This window comes from Catharus ustulatus, chromosome 4 (genome assembly GCF_009819885.2).
Source record: "Catharus ustulatus isolate bCatUst1 chromosome 4, bCatUst1.pri.v2, whole genome shotgun sequence".
Classification (NCBI taxonomy): domain Eukaryota; kingdom Metazoa; phylum Chordata; class Aves; order Passeriformes; family Turdidae; genus Catharus; species Catharus ustulatus.
This window is the reverse complement of record NC_046224.1, coordinates 57,338,719-57,352,684: the sequence shown is the minus strand read 5'-3', so window position 1 is coordinate 57,352,684 and position 13,966 is coordinate 57,338,719. Positions and strand designations below refer to the sequence as shown.

The 13,966-nt window shown below is 39.9% G+C and overlaps 1 protein-coding gene across 6 annotated transcripts in view; it reads right to left on the bottom strand.

Annotated features, from left to right (window-relative positions):
• Positions 1-13,966, bottom strand: part of BICD1 (BICD cargo adaptor 1) — a 167,398-nt gene that overhangs the window by 14,087 nt on the left and 139,345 nt on the right. For 3 of the 6 annotated variants that reach the window (XM_033057363.1, XM_033057366.2, XM_033057364.2), the window contains exon 7: positions 13,563-13,770. In XM_033057363.1, coding sequence (XP_032913254.1) covers positions 13,563-13,770 — 208 coding nt within the window. Of the gene's footprint in view, positions 1-12,302; positions 12,494-13,452; positions 13,771-13,966 lie in introns of those variants that run through there. The other 3 variants (XM_033057361.1, XM_033057362.2, XM_033057365.2) reach the window with 2 other exon arrangements.

The following is a 13,966-nucleotide window of genomic DNA, read 5'->3' as shown; positions in this document are numbered from 1 at the left end:
CAACACTAGTAATAACTTCTCTTTACAATGTAGATGAGTTTCATAGCCCCCTTCTGTTCTTTGTCTTAATCAATGGAAAAGCATGCAAGTAATTTGCTGCCAGGAGTGTTGAGATGATATCAGGTACTGCAGAGCAACACATCTTCATAGCACACTGAGCATCATATCCACTATTATAACATTTCCCTTCCATACCAGCCCAAAGGTTTCTCCCTGCTTCCTGTGAAGATCTGTGCTGACCTCCAGTGGGTAAGAAACAAGTGTACCCAAATCACTGGTTTCTTCCTGCTTCAGCAAAGAGAAGGGTTTGGACCTATTTTAACCATGGGTTAGAAAAATATGTGCAGAGTTTGTGCTGGTACCATTGTGTCCAGAAGCAGAAATGGAATAAGAAAGAATACTCTGCCACTCTCATTTACCAGGATTGACACTACAGTCCTCAGCAAACCTTTTAGTAGAGGAGTGCAAGAGTTGGCAATGTATTTGAGTCATGAATAGAAGGGTTTGTCATTTCAGCACAAAGCTCAACCAAAGTAAGAGGTGTCTGAGGAATAAACAGATCAGGCTAACTGCAGACAGAAAATGATAGCAAAAAAAAAAAAAACAACACAAAAAAATAATGCTTTATTCTAAACAAAATAATTTGCAGAAGTCCAAAGCAAAGTCATCTTCGACAGATTATACAAGGTTTTCAGTGAGGAAAGAAATACAGAACAGAATGCTGTGTGATGAAAAGGTGCAGACAGGTTTCAGTAATAAAGAAGAAATTGTTCTGACAGATTTTTCCAGAACAACACAAATGTCTGATTTATGATCCTGTTCAAGTATCTCAAACATGGTGCAAATATTTTATGATGCATCTTGATCTGCTACGTTTGGCAGGATGCTTGAATAGTGAGCCAGGTCTGGGAGGATTATGCAAACTGGGTAATAACTATCTTGGTGTGAGTTCACTTGACTTTGTGTGAAACACTGTTCTAGTTGGCATCAGCAAAGCTCATGCAATCTGGTTCACATTCACATCAGGACAAGATCTAGTGATCCACATGTTTTAAGATGACGGAATCGTCCTCCTACATCCTCCAGGAGTGAAGTTTCTGAGGATTACGCTAGGAAAGAACTAAGTAGAATGCATATGACTTACATAGACACATTTCAAATTCAAAGGAGCTTCTTATCTACTTATGTCCAAGTAGCTGTGCGAGAGCTAACTATATTCCTTCTACATTTAATCCTTTTAAGTATTTTGCAGGATTTATAACACCCTTCTCTAAAGTCATGACAATCATAAAATGACTTCTTTCTACTAAGGAACATCTGCCTGTATTAAGTAAATGTTTGTTTCTTTCTGAAATACTCTGCTGAAGTTAAAAGTCTCAAAAAAGTCTTTACTAATTCTAATGTTGCAGGTCAAACAGACAAGGTAAGAAAGACATGCTTTTACTTTTTTAAAAAAGTGAAAATAAATTTTAAAATCACATTGAATTAAGCCTGATACCTGTACTTTTCAAGTATCAGGTTCTGTCAGTCAAGCTACAGAGAGAAAGGACAGTCTGTCATTTATATAGAAGTTATTTAGGGTACAGACACAGATTACACTTCTTGGTGTGTCTTCTGACACCACCACCAAGAAAAATCATTAATAAAATTCTTAAATACAGACTATCTTATTTCTCCAGCATCATCATGTGCTATTAGGAAATAAACCACTTTGGGGCAGGGGATGAGCTGGCTGATATCAAGTCCTTTCACAATCCCATGAACCTATAACAAAGAAATTAATTTTAGTGCTCATTTCAACCACAGATGGCAAAGATGAGCTATTGTACACAGAAATTCACATGCCAGTTTTCACCAAATTCAGCAGGACTTGTGCCTGCAGAGTCTTGTGACACTATCCAACACCTATCACTGGCTCTATCAGAAATTTGAGCTTTGATTTGTGCTATATGTTAGTCCTGTTTTGATTTTTCAGTTCCTGACATTTTATAGCCACTTGCACAATGATGATGTAAAGGGCTCAGAGATTTCCTCTCTCACAGATTAGCCATGGCTGATTTTCCTTTGGAACCTAATGCCTAGTCCTAACTGGGCTAATCAGCTCCTGATGTAAGAGCATTTAAAAAACCCCAGGCTCAGAGAAACTACATCTGCTCACATGAGCACTGAGTGCTGCTATAAATTATCTGCTGAGGGCAAATCTCACCAAAAAGAGATTGTTTTCCTCTGCTTCCCTTTGGCTCAGCCACAAAAACAACACATTTATGTGGTGTCACAAGATGTGCTCTGCCCTCCAGTATGTGAACTAGGTGACTCTAACCAGCACAGGTCTGCTTTACTGGGTTATTTGTGTCTGAGATGGGTTCGCCTTCTGTTGACATCAGCAATGTCCTCAGTGAAAAATCTGCACGCAAGCATTTCCAGTCCCACCTGCCCAGGACCCAGCTCACTGCAATGAATATTAAAGCACATTTTGACTCTCAGTAAAGTCCTAATCTCTACACAGTACTCTCAAACACCAAGAATACTCAGAATCACAAGATAAGCATAATAGATTTTAATTGCATTTAGTTCAGTTAATCAATGAAATTTTTCTCCCCTTTTATCTGAAAGGGTAAAATTGAGAGCCAAACAGCAGACCAATGAGCAGGTATTGTTACATATTTTGCATTTCTGATATGAAAACATTGGGAAAAATCTGTTCTTGATAAATGAAAATCTGTCAATAAATGTTTGTGACCAAATGTGAGATTGAGGCTTTTTCAGTCTGTTTAAAAAATCTTTCTAGCATTCCATTGATCACTTCAGGCCAACAGAAGCTCCTTCTTTCCTAGATAAAAATTTTCAGGCTATCTGACTTTGTGTTACACTACCCACTATCAACTGAACCTGCTCCACCAAGTCTGAGGAATTTGATAACCTGTCTATGAAGCTGTTATTGACAATTTACTTGAAAAGAGAAGCTGTCTCCATTAATATGGTCATGAAACATTTTCATCCCTGACATGGCAATTTCATGGCAAAGAATGACGGGTTAATAGCATGAGCTGAAAGCACTGAGCAAAGAACAGATCAGTAGCCTTCTAGTTGTGCAGATGTAAAAATGTGTTACATCAAAGAACAAGACCTACAAAGACAATAAATCAATCCCTCTGCTCAAAGGTGAGGAACGAGGAAAATTTCCAAACCAAAAGACAAATGTGAGATGTCAAGAAGAATGGGGCAGAGGGTACTAAGATGCTTGCTAAGATTTGCAGAGATGCTTTCAAGTTGCAATCTGACAGCATGAGAAAAATCTCCAGACTGTTATATACAGGGGTGACAAGGACATAAGTTTATACAACTATTTGACAGCTCATTTCACTTCTAATTTATCTTCATTTTTCTAATGAATGCCAAGAAAACTTTGACCTTCCTGAAGGCCAAGAGGAACTTGAAGAGGTAATAGATATCACAAAGAGCAGCTGGTGAGAAAACAGCTGTGACTTATCTTCAGAAAAAGCCTCAAACAATGGCACAGGTCAAAGATTAGAAGAGTCTCTCCCTTCTCCTACTTCCAGGGTCAGGCTGAGTCTGTAAATAACACAGCTACCTCTGCCCTACACACAGCCCCAGTAAATGGGTGTGTCAGCTGAAAACTGGACACAGCTCCATGTTTCTGCAGGCTGCCCTGGAAGGAGAGGTCTATGGTGGAGCAGCCTCTGGGGTTCCACCTGGAGCCTGGGTGGCTTAATTAACTCCAGCTTGCTCAGAGCAGGATTGACTCGGCTTGTCCTGGCCTGTGAGCAAAAGGACCAGTGTAGGAGGACTACCACCCCATTCTACCACTCCATTCGAGCCAGCCCCATCCTGGCATAGCTCCACACTGGCAGCCAAATAAAGCTCACCAGGTGCTGCTTAGCTCCTGCACATTTTCCAGCACCTACATTATCTGCGATTTCTCACTGTCTGAATTTTACCTCAGTTCCATTAAACTGAATAATGGATCATTGATTGGAGATGGAGAAATGTGTCAACTAATTATCATTTTCAGCTTTCTTCACGGTAAAGGTAATCTACTATGAAATTCCTGTGTTGAGAGTGCAAGTACTCACATCTTAAGCCTGCTATTCAGGAAACTGAATAGATTACTTTTGATCAGAGAAGCTATAACAACATTTAATTCTTCCCCTACTTATTTATTAGTCTTCTTTAAAAGTATTTGAAGAGATGTGAGCATGCTGCTGAACTCCCATTAACTACCAATATCTATACATTGCCCTAAGATGCAGTAGGCCAGCAGTAGGATGCACCTAAAATCCTTATCTCCTGTCATCTCCCCATAACCATGTTATTTTTCTTGCAAAGCAGGCTCAGGAATGTCCCACTGTTTCTAAAACCACATAAGCCTGACACAGGCCCTCCTTCTGCTCCATCTCCTCTGAGCACTTTAGGACAAGGTCAGGCAGACTTAACCTAACAGAGGGCTTGCTGTTAAATGCTTCTCAAGAGTAAGAGCAGGGAATAGGGAGTTGAACTGCTATTTTCTTATGGCTTTTAGGGAAACGTTGTCTATCTTGGTAATTTCCACAAACAGTCTCATGGAGCATCACTAACCACTTCACTCACTGCCTGGCACACAGCACAGACAGCCATGTCTGGCTTAGTGGGTCACTGATTCAGGGGCTTTCCAGAACACGTCAGGTTTCTTGGCCATATCCTACTGAGTTCTTTCATCTCTACAGCAGCTACACTGTATGGAGTGCTTTTGCCTTTAATTTCCTCATTCTGCATGACTTCACCTGTATTTTCTTTTTAGACCTGAATTATCCCACATCTAAGGAGCTGTTCCCCCATCAATCCACGTTTCAGTGGAAATGTGCCTGCTAGCTCAAAAGTATAGTGATAAAGCCATACCCCAGGCTTGCCTTTTCCAGTAGTTCACATTAAGAATAGCTTTTAAAAAAGAAATAATACCTTGTCATTAACAAAATTAGTGAAATGCATTTTTCTCCAGTTACAGGCTCAGAATATTAAAAGGTTTCTTGTCAGCTCTGAAGCCCTTTTCACACTTTTTGTATCACGACGTGCTTATATTATTTCTCAAATGGTTTCTGTGAATGCTTTAAATAATTCCTCATTAAATCTACTGAGAAGCTAAATAATGGGTTAGTAAAACAGCAGAAATGGAAATGGCATAAGCTGAAAAATATATCTTCAGTTCCTTTCTTTTATATACAGTTCATAAAAAGCACATTTAGAAAGGTCTGATGATTCATGAAACATTAAAAGACATACACATTTTACACATTTCAAAAGAGCAAAAGAAAGGTCTTAAAACTGCACAAATCATCACATATCAATCTTGTTGTTTACCATGGAAATGTGGATACATGGATACATTTCAGATCACAAAATCATCCAGAGCAAAAATACTTGCACTATTAAGTTTGAAGTCAGTGGGAACAGTAACTTAAGTAGGCTTTGGAGGAAACCACGTAAGTTACAATTATAAGGTTCTATGCCCCTAAAAAATGCAGGCAGGGAGACACTTAAAATCAAGGACACTAGTCTTGTTTAAAGAATTGCTGTGAGCTTCCTCCAAACACCACAACATCCCAAGGAACTGCTCTATTAGAGAGCTAAAATGTCAGCACAATGTCTCACTTCTGTTTTGCCTAATTTATGAGGCAAAAAGCACAACATTGAATATTCCTGTGTATTTGATGGCAAAAATTAGCAAGTCATGAAATCACATTAAACCTTGTCATAAAAGAAGATAGAGATAGATGACTTTTGTCACCAGCGCTGTAAGGATATTTCAATCTTTGTTTTAGTTAATTGATATGACTGGATTCCAAAGCCCAAAATTTTCAGAGAAAGCAACAAATATCTGGTAAAATGCCTTAAAGATTTGATGTGTCACCTGTATACCTGTTTAGCTAGAAACAAAACAGAAGTCTAAATAAGACTTTACTGGATAACTTCAACAAATGATGATAATGTAAACCATTCCATTAGCAATGATGTCATAGCTTAGATAGAGAAAAATGTCAATAACCTTCTAATGAAAATATACAGCAATAAGGCATGGATTTCACTGCAGTCCTTCTATTATTATTATTTTTCAATGTCTTATCAAACAAATTAGGACTTTTATGAAAAACAGATTTTATTTCAGGATTGCTTTCTTTATATAGTGAAAAAACATAAATAAAAACTAAACTAAACTTGCAGAACTGCAGCGAATTCATGCCATAATAGCTAAATCATATTGATCAGCATGAAATGTATGGGTTTGGTCTCATCAGTGGCAACTGGAAAGCTAAATGAAAGAGAGAAAAAGCACAGAGTGAAAAGGTCCTGTCACAGTGGCACCAAGAGGTAAAAGTACATTTAGCCAGCTGAATTCTTCATCAGTTACAGCCAACCAATGTCCTTGGCAAGGACACTGTTCCTCAAATTCAAAACGGCCTCCACAGGGACAACACACCATGCTTGAAATGGCATAAATATGCAATGCTCATTAAGCTGAGCTAAATGAGCATATCAGATGCAGGACATGGCCCTGAAGAGCAGGAAGATATATACATTTATCTGTATATATGTACTGATACCGCTCATCAAACAATGAACAAACATAGACACAAATATGGCATGTTTACAGAACCCACAGAAAATAGGACAATGCAGAACCAAAAAAGAGAACGCAGGTAGTAAGTAAACAATGACTGAATTATCCCTTTTGTGGAGAGCATCATATTCAGGTTTTAAAAAAACCCTTACACATGATTTTTTTAAAAAAGCCTACTAAAACATATAGAATCCATTTTTCATGAGGAGCAGAGACAGATTAAACCACTCTTGCATGAGTCTCACAACAGCCAGTGTCTGCACAAGCTCAGAGACACCTTGCAGGTACAGGATCATCATCAACACAAGTGCATTCCCAGTAGATAAAAATACAATATGCTTTCTTAGAATAATCATCCATGGATCTCTAATGAAGCAAAGGGCAATTTGTACTCAGACTAAATTTGTGTTACCAGAATAAAGTTGTGAGGACTTTTTTTTTTTTTAATAATTGCTCTGAAGAACTTCCACACTTTGGATTGCTTGGATGAAGCAAATCAAACTTTCTTGAACAATTCAGAACAGACCAGCCTGACTAGTTAAACATTATATATGGCTGCATATCTTATATAATAGTGGTTGGTTAACCAATTCTTTCACTTAAGGCACAGAAAAATCCACCTTGTTAAGAACTCAGTATAAAATTATCTAACTTAAAATCAGCACAGAAAGAGGTATCTAGATCCTAATCATGTTGATGTTCCTCTTCATCAATCTATAAAATTCATTCACAAAGGAGAAGTAAGAAATATTTAAAACTCTTCACTGTGCAACCTGAGCAATCATGAAGATCTACAAAGCACCCTCCTGGCAAAATCCATTTCTGAGCTCAGTGCTCCTCAAAGGACTTCCTCCACAACCATTTTTAAAAGAAGCTGTGCTTTCTGTGTTCAGATTTCTGACAGTCCTGCTGTTTCAAAATTGAGAAGTGCATAAAAAAGCAAAGTTGAGATACTGAAGTCATACCTACAGCAGCAATGCTTGGAAATTTGGGAGGCACTTTCTGACATCGGTACTTCAGCTCAAAAGCAAAGCTGAAACTATTTTTGGCAAAATATTCCAAAACAAACAAAAAATGTGCACAGCTAAAGACCTTGAATGTAAACCCCTTTCATCACACAAGGAAAACAGACACAAACTTGCTATCAAAAATGTATTTCCCTGACCTTTACAGAGGCACACCTCTCCAGAAAGCCTCCTCTGTGCAGAGAAGTGTCAGCCTGAAAACCTCTGCTCGTTTTCCTAACCCCTGGCTCCAAAAGGGGAAGGTAAGGCAGCTTCTACTCACAACATACCTTTTGAAGAGGATTTCCCTGTCTTCACACTACCTAAACAGGATGAAGAAGCAAGAAGGAGGAGTAAAACCAACAATCTTGCCCCACATGCCAAGTTCCACTTCAAGGTTATTTAAGGAAAAATACAGAAGGAAGATGAGCTTTTGATTACACAGTGAATAACCTTTTCTGGAAAATCACATCTAAAACACTTTTAAAAAGCTCAAAATCCAGAAAGAATAAATATTTTAAAACAGCATGGGAGTGTATTCCTTATCCCTTGAGCAAAGAGAGGATAGTCAACTTCTCACATGGCCTATCAAAAGCCCTTAACTCCCTATAACACCAAGAACCACCCTACTCAGAAGACCCTCTGCTCCCTGCGTTAAATTGTGTTTGTGCTACATCAAACAGATCAATGCATTCCCAGGTTTCTTACCTATTCTTCTATTTTAAACCACTCTCAGTGTAAAGGCAAGTAGCAAAGACAATTTCCCTTGAGTTCTAACTTATAGATTTAATTACAAGACTTCCTAGGACCTCAACCTTTGGGTCCTCAAGATTTTTTTATTTTCATTTTCCTTGTTAGCTTTAAAAAAATATCTTCCATCTACAGACACTGTTAGTCCTTAGTGACACGCAAGGAATTGCCTTTGGGAGGGTTTCTACAAACGAAGTTAAATTTTATGGTAAGAATGCAAACCAACAAACAAGAGCTATTCATTTGTATCATATTGTGATTCACATTTGGTTTGCTGTACATAAAGAGCTACATCAGAAACTAATCTTGGACTATTTTTTCAGTAACTATTATATACTCTTAATTACATATGGTAGGTGGTGAGCTTAGTGCCTGAGCAGTTGCTATAGTATTATGTGGTATTATTTTGCTGTCTTTATCTTCCACATTAGTCTCTTCTCCTGGGAATTAAATGCTAGGCTGTAAATCACTCTATAAAGACAGCTGAAAAGCAAGCGTGCTTGCAGGTTTAACATGCTTTCAGAAATGAGCAACCCTACAAAACCACCTAATTTTGCAGGTTTGTTTTTCTTCTTTTTTTTTCTTTCAGATTTTTAGAAGAGCCATTTTATGAAATGGTTTGTAACAATGCAAAACAATTAATTTAAACACTGCAAAAATACAAACTTTGGATCACAGCAAACTAGCATAATTCTCTTTAAATCTGTGGGTCTATCCCGGCTTGGATCAACCAAATATCTGGCCTCAGCTGGGCTTGGAATTTGAGGGAAATGTGTTACATTTAAGGCTGCTACCTACCTTTTTTCTATTTTGATAAAATAAAACAGATAAGACCATACAGATTTCTCTAAAATGATTGCTCATTATGGTCTTCTGATCTGCATTCCTTCAAAATATGCAACATTTTACATTGTTTTCCTGCGTGTGATTTTAAATACTAAGCATAAACAATAGGGGAAAGAAGCATCCACGACATTTTATTTGGAGAGTGCTCAACCAAAGGAGATTCTCAGGTAGTCTGTTGTTGACTCTGAATGAGAACTGCAGCCATTGGTTACTGTCCTTCTCATAACCTTCTACTTCAGGTACATCTTCTACACAAGGATCTTGATTAAATTTTATGCTAAAATAGCAGAACTTTATATTCAACTTTTAGAATTGCCATGCTAAAGTACCTGACAGAGAAAAGAGTGCTGTCAAAGCAGATACTAAGGGAGACATTTTTTGCCTTGTTTTTTCCTTGAAGAGGTTGAGAGAACCATATTTCGTATTTGGGACTGTGGTATATTAAGAGGCACCTAGTGACTTAATATTCAAGGAGTTTGAACTCAGCTGCAAAGGAAAGGTCATTTTGCAGCATTACCCACTGTCAAACCCAGCACTAGGCTTTCTATATGCCCTGGCTTTTCCATGTAGTTAGAAAAACAAACACAAACACATCCAAAGGTGGGCTGGAATTGTGCTGGGCACATACTGACTGTTACCAGAAGAATAAAGACTTGAAAGTGTAAAAATGCACGTCAGCAGGACAGAAGCAAAGAAGAAACAAATAACAAAGCTAAATGCATGCCATTACCTAGGAAAAATGGAACATGATACTTTGGAAAAGTACCAGTGGTATTTTTAGCTCCTGTGGGCAGTTAAGAGCTATTAGTTCAATTAGAAAGCTCAGATCAAGTTGTGCTGTTGCAGCTTTGTGTCAGAGGTACCTGCATGCTGAAATAAAGCTGAGTGAGGGCATTCAAATAGAAATCAAGCAGGACATGACAATCTCTTGCTTAAGAGGTCTTCAGTTCAGCTGGTCTTCCTCTGAAAGAGGCTGCCAAAGGCAGTCGAGCCTTCCCTCTCCAGGTATCCAGCACTCAAAGCAAAGGCAGCCTCTTCTGCCAAGCACCAAATCCAGAATAAGGAGCAAAAGAAACACAGGCACAGCTTGCTGCTGCATGGGGCACATGGGGCAGAGGAACCTGTCCTGTTTCTCCTGCCAACTTCAGCTATTTTGGCTCTTTGCCTCCATCTCCAACCAAACACATTCCCAGTAACAGCCTCCCAGTCCCCACATCCCTGGGAGCTCGTGAAAGGACAGGGAAGCTCTCACATCACACCGGTGAAAAATTCTTGTGCAGGAGATAGTTCACAAATTTGAAAGATCAAAACCAAAACATATTTCCATTTGATGTAGGTTTGATTCATTCTTACACCACTTCTGGGGACTCAGCCTCAAGCCAAGCTACACTTTGCTCCCCAGTGTTTGAGTTTGGATGCTACTTATTTCCACACCCTGATGAAGAAGCAGGTGTGGGTTGCTACACTTTTTGCTGTCTTGCTTGACTGCACAAATCATCTGAGAACAGAAGCTCTTTGTGAGACAAGACTTTTAAACATTCTCAATAAAAGTAGCAGAATAACATTATTCACTGTTCCTTACTTTCAGGAAACAGATAATTAGACAGATGGCAAAAAAATCCTACTTGGTGCATCCCTCCTTTCATCTGTTAACAACAGTAAGAAATCTTCCAGAAACTGGTAAAAACAATGATGAATAATTCCCTGATTAATCCTCAACTTGGTTCTAACCTGATCCTGCCAACACTGGAATCTGAATGCTCAGAAAAATCTCAGGTTTGGACCTGTCAGTCTCACAGGCTGAGACTAAAGCCATGTGATGCTGTAACATTTTGACAAATGCATTCAGAAAGCCGAGATTCATAAGGACAACTGTAACACAAATCAGTGACCCTGTCTCAAGACCCTTATAGTCTAAATATGTAGAGATGTACCTAAAGTGACAGGTAGGACTCCAGACAAACAATTTTCTGGACAATTCTGTCTTTCAGGATGCCTCATCCTGTGGTCTCTGTTACTGGACAAAAAGACTGTGTCAGTGTTTCTCAATCTGTGGTCCATGCATTCGTGACATTCCATGAGATATCAGATGCTTCTTTCCCCCAACTCCCACGTTTTTCTCCTCAGAAGACTGCTCTCTGATTTATTTACTGCAACACACCCCAGGAAAATGTGTTGTTTAGACTCTGCAGTTTTACACTTGTCCTCTGAGTGGGTGTTACTTGCATGGCACTACTCAAAGGCAGCTTTGACACTGACGGCACTAGGTGAGAAATGTCACCTACTACAGGTACTGCTCAGCTTCCCAGAATAAGCATTTATTCCAGCAAGAACTACTTTTATGGTTTTCAGCTTTCATTTTTTCTACTTCTGCTTTTTGTGTATAACATATTTCAAAACAAAGAATGGACGAAATTACCACCAGACAAGACTGTGCCTGGTTAAAGGTTACAGTTCCCACTCAGGTGCAGAAGATAAGAAATTAGCAGTGGTTCTCTCAGGAGAAAAAAGCTGTGACACCTTTGAAATGTCATCCCAGTTTGCATTTCCTTTCTACGCCTCATTTGAGGCAGACACGACATTTTGGCAGGAAATTAAGAGCAAAACCTTCCTGCACAGATAAACTTCATAACTCAATTCGTATAAACAAAGCCTTCTGTGAGTTGAACATCACCCTTTGTAAAAACCTGACTGAATGCTCCAGGGTGAAAAGCTGGGGAGGCTCCTGCACACTGCCAGCCACTCCCTCGCTGGTCCTCACACATCTGACTCCTCTATCCCATGGGATTTGTGTCTTCCAGGGGGCTACCAATGCCACCACCAGGCTGAGCTCCACCCAGGCACAAGGGTGCAGCCTCTGTGGGTGCCAGTGGGACTGCACCACATACCACAACAGGACTTTCCCCACTGCATCTGAAACCAGTTTGGGCCACTGTCAGCAGAATGTCATCTCCTGCCCCCTGTGACACAGGAGGAGACATTTTGCTTTTCAAGAAGGTGCCCAAATTAAATTGCATCTGCAGTGCTGGGAAGGTCCCTTGCTCTGCTAACCACTCAGCACCACATGCACCCAAGGAAAAAATGTTTACCTGGTATGGCCACGGTTAACCTTTTTTCCTTGCTGAGACGGTGCCCATGGATGAATTCACTCATGGAAGGGGGGCCCCTCAGAAGATATGATTCTGTGGAGGCGGGATGAGGGGGGGCTCTTAATAATTTCTGGAGGTAGGTCCCTGAAGTCCTGGGATGGCTCTGATCACAAAGGGAAGGTGAGAATAGTCTTGCAGGAGATCCAAGAAAAATACATATGGAAACAAAAGAGTTTTACTTTAATTACCTTTCAAAGCCTCACGAATGACAATATCATCTTAACTTGCTTAACAGGTAAAAATCAACTATCGTTGACACCCCATGTCATTTCCAGAGCAGCACACCTTGCCTGCATTGGAAATCCTCATTCACCTTAGGGAAGGAGGAAATGAGGTTGGGTTATATCTCAGCATCCTCAAAGTCAGCTTGTAGAAGGCTCCCTGACTGTTCTCTTGGTTTTGCATTGTGATTACAACATACAAGAAAAGGGAATGATTATCTAGGACTTCTTTAACAGTCCTCTTCATCTTCAAATCCATGGAGATGCTCAAACCTACAGAGTTTTGGCAGGGGCAGGCACAAGACATGAGCTCTCTGCTTGAACAGCAAAATATTTGCATTAGGTTATGAATGGCAGCCATCCCCTTCAAAAGGTTACTTGCTTCCATATAGATAAATTGATCTGAGTGAACATATCCATATTCTTTTCACACTGACAAAGAACAAGTGAGCAACCGGGGCTTAACAAAGAAATGTAGTTTCTTTCATGTTAAGCACTAAAATGCTCACAGAGCACAATCCTTTTATTTCAGATGCTCATTATAGAAAACCATAGGGAAAACTTAAAGAAAACTTGTTAAAGAAAATACATTCACACTTGATATTAAAGACATACAAGATGCACTGAGACACTGACAGAATATAGTTCAAAACACTGCATTCAGAAGGAGGAAATAACAGTGAGTAGGTGGATCAGAACCATATGTTGCCAGGCTTTGAATTTCATACTCATGTCCTCCCCGCCTCCTTCTCCCCAGTCAAAGTATGGAAACAAAAAATAAAAAAGAACCATTATGTTTATAATTCAGTGAACTATTTTAATGCAAGTCTGGCTACTGCACTGTACTGTAAAGATCACTGCATGCATACCTTTTCCTCTGAGTGCCACTGCTGACCAGTAAGTTTGGTTGCTGTGGGCCCTGACTATGCAGGAGGAAAGTGTCTATGCTTGGCACGGTGGCTGATGCCTCCTCACTTACTTTAGGGCTGCCGATCTTGCTCTTTCCCAGCTTGCCTTTGCTGCGTCGGGATTGCTCGTGGTCGAACTCTAAATCCTCCAGTCGCTGGGTCAGGGCAAGTTTTTGCTGGATAGCCATGCGCAGCAGAGAGTTCAGGGTCTTCTTCTCATCCTCTGCAGCCGCCAGCTGCCTCTGCATCTCATCCAGCTGTGTGACATACTCATCACACCTGCAGAAAAACAGGGCAGAAATCTGGAGAGATGGCCCAAGAACCCACTCTAGCAGTGAGCACATTCCCAGGCTTCAGTTAGAGCCAGGCTCAGATCCCAGCTTTGGCTGACCACTAATCCTGGCAGCAGGCAGACTGAATTCTTCTGCACCCACTTTGAATAAATTTGGACTTCGATCTGAATGTCAAAAACTCC